The sequence below is a fragment of the Etheostoma spectabile genome, unplaced genomic scaffold (genome assembly GCF_008692095.1).
Source record: "Etheostoma spectabile isolate EspeVRDwgs_2016 unplaced genomic scaffold, UIUC_Espe_1.0 scaffold285, whole genome shotgun sequence".
Classification (NCBI taxonomy): domain Eukaryota; kingdom Metazoa; phylum Chordata; class Actinopteri; order Perciformes; family Percidae; genus Etheostoma; species Etheostoma spectabile.
The window spans coordinates 1197382-1205463 of NW_022605579.1; the positions used below are offsets into that span (position 1 = coordinate 1197382).

An 8082-nucleotide genomic window follows, 5' to 3' on the forward strand; every position below is an offset into this window, starting at 1 on the left:
TGATAAATAAAATGTATAAAAATACAATCTTAAAGTCCTTTGACCAAAACACAATAACAAAAAACAAAAAAATCAGTTGGAGAGCGCCCTCTGGTGGACAATTATGCTCAACGCTCATAACATGGTTGACAATCCGTTTTTATTTTTTTACAATTATTTAATATTAATTTATCAGAATCATATATTTGTCATTATAAAAATTAGTTTTTTTAAATCGGCCATTATTAATGCAGATACCGATATATGAGGAAAAGCCTAATATCGGCCGATAGTATTGGCCGCGCCGATATATTGGTCGGGCTCTATTTTGTATAAGTAATATGAACATGCAAAGTAACTAAAGCTATCAAATTAAAGCAAAACATACAATAGGCAAGTAGGAGAAAATGAAAATAATGAAAACGACTAATACTACTAAAATGACCTTACAGTTGCATTGAAGTACGGCATAGTTACTTTCCACCGGTGATAAAATAAAATCCGCACCGTCACCTGTTGGGACACAGATGTTCTGACAACGGGACCACGGGGACAGTGATTGGCCAGCGTAACAACTCCTGAAAATAATAACCATCTGGCACTTGTATCTGTCTCTGCAGTCATCTCAACCATCGAATACAGCAACAGGAAATAATATTCACGGCTCAAGTTGAGAAGTGTTTCGTGGTGTTGGTGAATTCTAAACCCTCATGTTGTCCTCGGGTCAAATTGACCCGTTTTCCTATATCAATGTTCTTTTTAATTCCCCAAAATAACATGATTGATTCCCCACAACGCTGTTTGGCAAGTACAAATCTCTACTTTCATTAATTTTGGGGCGTCTTATTCAATTTTAAAGCATTTGGAGAAAAATATTGAAGTTGTTTTGAAATAGTATTGAGTAAAAGTTGACATATTCCAGTCTGGTATTATCCATCAACATCCATTCCTTTAATTTTAGTCGAAACAATTCCTAATTTCTGCTTTTCTAGCTCAAACATTAGGTATGATTTCCTATAAATGAAATGTATTGATCATGAAATCCAAAAACAACTTAATAAGTTAGTGTTACGTAGTGTTGAAAACGTCAGAAATAGCGACAAACATTGAAAAAAAGCATCAAAAGTGACAAAAATGTAAGAAAAAAAGTTAAAAACATCAATAAAAAGCATCAACAAAAGTGTTGATTTTCAATTTTGATGGGAAGACAACACAAGGGTTAAAAAAAACAGAACACCACTAAATGGTGCGTTAAAATGCGTTGTAAGTTAACCCGCGTTACTGAGATCATAACAGTATAATATTACCAAAATGTAATTAGTAATGATTGTAAAATACATTTAAAGGTTGAAGATGTGTTTTCATTTTTTTTTACTTGGAGAGATACAACTTTTTTAAAGTACTAGTGGCGGTACAGCCTTCTCAATAATAATCTAACTAATCTGCTTCAATTAAAGACACATTGTTGACAGTTATGAAGTTAAAGCAAAGTAATGCTTGTTGGGATACACCAATACCGTACTACAACATGATTTATTCATTCGTGACATTGCTACATTTTATCCCCCATGTTTTTATTTGTCTCAAAGTTGTATAATATATTGTTATATTGACGTCAATGAGCTAACTAAGTCTTTGTGTGTCAGTGGCGATCCCATTCTCCGTATCGACTTCACAGCAGAGGAGGTGCGTACCTGGGGCGTGGTGTTCAGGGAACTCAACGCGCTGTACCCCAGCCACGCCTGCAGGGAGTATCTGAACAACCTCCCACTGCTGACCAAGCACTGCAACTACAGACAGGACAACATCCCCCAGCTGGAGGACGTCTCACACTTCCTCAAGGGTAAAGCATGATTTACAGCTGTCGGGTCTTGGAACTCTCCATTGGCAGGGCTCAATCCAAGGGGATAAACGGTTGTCTTTCAAATTCCCTCTGCACACAATAGGATAGCGCTCCAACCAACCAGAGCAACGCTGGTTGATAGATTCAACTTTTGCCGGCAAAACCCTGAACACATCTTCGTTTTTTAAGAATGACTTCAGTGCCGTTTTTGTTTCTTTTCTCAAAGAAAGCTTAACTCCAGTCTTCCGCAACAAAGTCAAGGTGTGTGTGTGTGTGTGTGTGTGTGTGTGTGTGTGTGTGTGTGTGTGTGTGTGTGTGTGTGGTGTGTGGTGTGTGTGTGTGTGTGTGTGTTGTGTGTGTGTGTGTGTGTGTGTGTTGTTGTGGGTGTGTGTGTGTGTGTGTGTGTGGTGTGTGTGTGTGGGTGTGTGTGTGTGTGTGTGTTGGTGTGTGTTGTGTGTGTGTGTGTGTGTGTGTGTGTTGTGTGTGTGTGTGTGTGTGTTGATGGTGGTGTGTAAGCGTTCAGGCTTCATCATTCGGCCAGTAGCAGGGTACCTCTCCCCCAGAGACTTTCTAGCGGGTCTTGCCTTCAGAGTGTTCCACTGCACTCAGTATGTCCGCCACAGCTCCGAGCCTTTGTATACGCCTGAACCGTGAGTACACACACACACACACAAGACATTCACTTAATACAACAGTTTATTTACCTGCGTTTTCCTTCTGAAATGTGTGTTTGATGCAGAGACACCTGCCACGAGCTGCTGGGACACGTTCCCCTGCTTGCCGAGCCCAGCTTTGCCCAGTTCTCTCAAGAAATTGGTTTAGCATCGCTGGGAGCTTCAGATGATGCTGTACAGAAACTAGCCACAGTGAGAGAACACACACACACACACACACACACACACACACACACGCACACAAAACCAAAGAGGAGACCACAACTAAAAAAGGTGAATTTTTGTATTTGTTTTTGTGGTGTCAATATGAACTTCTGTGTTCAGATTAGATTCTGTAACTATTAATTACAGTGCAGTGCTAAAAAACAACATAACAGGATTTAGCTGCTGAACGGCATACAATTTTTGAGACCAGCTGTCATGTTAATGTTGACTGCTTGTGTGTCTGCCAGGTGTCTTTTTAGACCCACATCAAATCTGGAACAAATCTGTTCCTGCAGCGTGCCAACAACGCCTCTGCAGAGTCTAAACCGTGTTAAATTGTTCTTTGTGATCTTAAATTAATATTGTCTTATCACATTACAAGCAAAAAAGCATTCCGCTGAGGTTCATTCTGGGTCAACGGCAGCGCTTGAAGTTAACCTTTTTGACGACCAGTCACTGTGACATGTGGTTTTAAAAATCCGCCACCCGCCACAGTGACTTTTTTTTGCCTCATAAATGTGAAAAACAGGAACCACATGATTGTTTTGAGACAGCAGTCGCATCCTTATTGTGTGTAGGTGGCGTTTTGATGACTTATGGTCTTGAATTGCTTCTAAATGTAAGTTTTTAGTCTCGATTACGAAAGGATTTGACTTTGCTTTCTTTGAGCCGTACACACGACAGTCACTGCAGTACATTTGTTCTGCACTGCTGTCATATATCGGCCCCTGATTTCATTTTTTAACTTTCATTTTTCTTTTGACTCATGCTCATCTTTTTGTTGGTTGTTCGTTTCAGCTGGCCTCTTTACCAGAATAATGTGCCGCCAGATTTTTAGCTTTTGCTAAAATCCAATGAAATACGACTTCTTTGAAATGTAAAAAAAACAAAACAACAGTTGCAAAAAAACCGAATGAATCTCACAATTGTCGATTGATAGTGTTACCCGCCAATTGCTAAATTCACCCGCATTTGGCGGGTGGTCGGGTGTTAATTTCAGGCCCTGGTCAGCGCTGAAACCTAAAAAAAAATCTGCAAATTCCTTAAAATCTGCTTAAAAGGTAAATTCAAGATTTGTTTTGGTCAAAGTTGAACTTCAGGTGAAACATGAATGTTGATTTACTTTGACCCCTCTAGTGAATCCACTGATTACTTCAGTTCAGTGAAATATTGTCATTTTAAATGTCGATGTGGTCAGACCTCAAACGTATAATATGCAGTCTTTTGCACAAAAAACAATGTATAGACTATACTATAAAGGTAATGCCTCTCAATTGGCACTTATGACCACTATATGTGTGTGGTGGTGTCTGTATCTGCAGAGGACCTGCCCTCTGACTGCATGCTCTCCTTTCTTCTGATTTTGGTGACTGCGGGACGTTTGTGGGCGTCAGCAAAGAGTCTTTGGGCCGGGGCGGCCTCTAGCGTACCCAGTAAGAGCATTCGCCCCATGTAGGTTGAGTTCTGCAGCGGCCGGGGTTCAAATCTGTCCTGCGGCCCTTTGCTTTGTGTCATCCCTCATCTCTCTCCCCCTTTCCTGTTTATCCAGTCACTAATAAAGGCAAAAGCCCCCAAAAAATCTTTAAAAAAAAAGAGTCTTTGGGTCCCATGTGGGTGGGTAACCCCTCAGCCAATAACAGTGTACAGCCTGCTCTCATTTCCAACCGATGCAGCTAACCCAGTACTACACACAGTCTGTTTTCAATAGGTATTTTCTAAAAAGTACAATTTGTTAAGATAGAAATCACTTATTTTGCTTTACCCACACTTTAAAATTTTGAGAGTGCATCGTCAGCACAGCAATGGAAAGTGCTTTGCATTCCTGAGAGCAGACAATCAAGTTAGTCAAATACATATTTAAGATATATAAATATATATATATATATATATATATATATATATATATATCTATCACACCCAACCAGAGGGGAGAACAAGTATTTGATACACTGCTGATTTTGCAGGTTTTCCTACTTACAAAGCATATAGTATATATACAATATACACACACACACATACACACACATACACGCAGAGATCTTCAACAGGGGGTCCGGGGCCCCTAGGGGGTCCTCAGAGTTGCTGCTAAATTAATAATTTTTCTTTGAATGTTTTTCTTGTTTTTTTTTTTTTTATTAGAATATGCCTGAAAATAGACATTTCCATGAATCCAACATATTATTAGCAAAGATAAATCTGCCTTTTTGAAAAAAAAAAAAAAACATTTACCTTACACAATATTGATGATTTGCTTTAGTTATGCTTAAGGATACACTGTGCCTTTCACATGTATGTAACACATCAAAACATGATGTATACATATAAATACTGATTTTCATCCGTCTAGCCCAGTTTAAAATGCAACTAAATCTTTATAAAATATGAGTAGTAGGGTGTCCCTGCTCGGTCTTTCTTTCAGTTATGGGGCCCTTTTCCTAAAAAAACGTTGAAGACCCCTGGTTTAGTGACATCTGTTTTACATTTTAAGACCGTGTATGAATGAGATGATGTCAAAATGACAACCTGTTTTGTTCTAGTGTTATTTCTTCACAGTGGAGTTTGGTCTATGTAAGCAGGATGGCAGGCTCAGGGCCTATGGAGCTGGACTCCTCTCCTCCATCAGTGAACTCAAGGTAATACTGTATATCATCTGTTTAACTTTAAACACGGCTAACAAGTTTGTCTGCTGCACTTTCTCTATACTGTGAACTTCTATGTGAGTAACTGCTTAGTAGTCCTGCTCAGGTTTTCTTACATATGCTTCAAAAAATGCAAAGATTTCAAAGGAAGTATGCTGAAGATGGCGGCCTTTTAGCTTCTGGACCGAGAAAGATTCTTTTTCATAATATAGTTCCTTGGTTACCACAAACCCATTGATCGTAAATATAGCAACAGTATATGAACATTTGATTTTGTATCCTTGTGAAAAACCTTTAAATGAATGAACTAATACTGAACCATTCAAATCCATATTGCATCAGCTAATCTAAAGCAATAGGTGTTCAGAGGAAATGCTTGGCTGGAGAATTTTGAGTGGAAAGACAAAACACTTCACATTTGTCCTATTCTGTGTGTGTGTGCTAATCCACGTTACTGTAATCTTGCTGTAGCCTTCACATACAGTCAACTAATAGCATGTTACTCGACCCACCAGTTTTAGGCCAGGGTTGGTAACTATTTCCAATAAAAACTCTTTTTAATATATTGTTCGAAATATTCTTTACACACCTAGTAGCAACGAATAACTTATGGAAAGGACAAAGATCAGTCATCCATAGCTGCTGTAATCCTGTATAAAATGCCCGCCAATCAGAGCCTTGCGGTCCGCTTGGAAAGAACCAATGAAATGCCTCCTTGCCCCGCCGTACGTACCGTACCACTCCCATGTACAAGCCTGAGCTCGATGAGCAGTAGTCATATTTGATTTTTTTTAACGTTTGGTATCATACTATAATAGATGCTCACCGCTGAATGAGACATGAAGAAAATTTTGGGTCCTTTCAGCAACGCAGCGGTGCTCTTGCACGTCTGTGTGTGGGCTCAGCCCCGAGGGCAGGGGGACGGGTTAGACGGAGCCCTGACGAGATGCTACTTTCAAATCTTGCTAGCTTTTCAACATTACCAACCCTGCCTTTAACCCTCCTGTTGTCCTCCGGGTCAAATGTGACCCATTTTCAAAAAGTTTTTAAATCAGAAATTTTGGTTTCCGTCAACCAAATTGTAAAAGAAAATAACATTGATGGTTCCGTACAATGCTCCTCACAAGTTAAATAACTGATCAGTTCACTATTTTCATTGAATTTGGATGTTTTATTTAATTTCATTGCATTATAAGAAAATAAAAGATTTAAGAACACTGAAAAAAGTGAATGAAATGTAGGAAAAAAACACAAAAACATTTTTAAAAAAAACGCAGAAATAATCAACAAAGACATTGTAAAAAGTGAGAAAGATGTCAAAAAGCGACAACAAATGTCAGAGAAAGCTTCAATATTTTCCAAAAAACACAAAAATGTCCCATAAACTCAACAAAGAACTTTTGGAAAAGTGACAAACGTGTCTTAAAGAGGTTTTTGGAAAGATTTGGACCCAGGAAAAAACTAAATGTTGGTCTACGGGAAGACAGCACAGGGGTGAAGAAGGGCAGTGGAAGGTTGGCTGAGCCAGAGGCACAAAAAAACAAAAAGAGAAAGGCCAAGGTTGCATTCCAGATGGTTTTATTTTACAGGATGGTAAGCTCAAGCTCGTGCAACCACAGTTTTAGGTGCAACGCCCGGCCCTAGAAAATAAAATGAATTGAAGAGAAAACACATTTACCAATAGAAAAATATAGAATAACTAAATGCAAATCTGTGGGGGGGAAAAAACCCATACACAGGATTGCTTTAATTAAAAACAGAAGTGGCTATGCAGTAATATCTCAGTATTTAAATGTATCCAATATGTCTCTCTCTTCTATTAGCATGCTCTGTCTGGCAAGGCCAATATCCTTCCATTTGACCCCGTGGTGACCTGCAACCAGGAGTGCAAAATAACCACGTTTCAAGACGTTTACTTTGTTTCCGAGAGCTTTGAGGAAGCCAAGAACAAAATGAGGTCAGTAGAAAAAAGTGCATTGCCCAAAAAGAAAAAAAAGAAAAAACATTTCTTTACCAACAGAATATACTGCATCACAGCAAAAGTTTCCAACATTGTTTTTTAGTCTCCATGTTGTGCTAGTGTACCCAAGCATCAAGGAGGTGGTGTGTTTAATGTTAAAGTGCTCATATTATGTAAGCTTTTTGGCTTTTTCCCTTTCCTTTTATTGTGTTATATTTATCAATCAGGAGGGAGATGTTTGCAGATATGCACTCTTTGCCTGCAACGACAGCTGATAGCAAAGGGAGAAACAGATTTTTAAAAGCCGGGTTGTGACTCTGTGATTGGCAGTTTGTGTACAATTCTGATTGGTTAAGCAGGAAGGTGAACGCCTCCATCAGCTGATTTGATATAGGAAGAGGGCATTGATTAAATTAGGTCTTCCTAAAAGAATTCATGCTGAGATACATTTCAATCAGGAGAGACTAGTTGCCGATACGTGATAATTATACACAGCATGATAAAATGTACATTTATTTGGATAATTGGAGCAGCTGAATTGATTTAGGATTTTATCGATTAAAAGTTAGGTCTTCCTGAAAGAATTTAGCTACGTATCTTTTTTTGTACACATTATAGGTTTACAAAGTGAAAAAGCCCAAAGTCGCGCCTAAAGGGACTTACCACCTCCTACTGAAAACTCTGCTCCAAACAGCCCTAATGTAGTCCAGACTTCACTTCCGGGACAAACGTGCGTCACTTTGTAACACAGGTTATAGTGCTCGCCTAGCTGATAGCATGGCA

General features: G+C 39.0%; 1 protein-coding gene across 1 annotated transcript in view; it reads left to right on the forward strand.

Annotated features, from left to right (window-relative positions):
* The window catches only part of LOC116686028 (tryptophan 5-hydroxylase 1), a 22610-nt gene that overhangs the window by 12294 nt on the left and 2234 nt on the right, over positions 1–8082 (forward strand). Inside the window, exons 7-11 of the mRNA XM_032510943.1 lie at positions 1626–1822; positions 2337–2472; positions 2562–2688; positions 5238–5333; positions 7163–7296. Coding sequence (XP_032366834.1) covers positions 1626–1822; positions 2337–2472; positions 2562–2688; positions 5238–5333; positions 7163–7296 — 690 coding nt within the window. The remainder of the gene's footprint in view (positions 1–1625; positions 1823–2336; positions 2473–2561; positions 2689–5237; positions 5334–7162; positions 7297–8082) is intronic.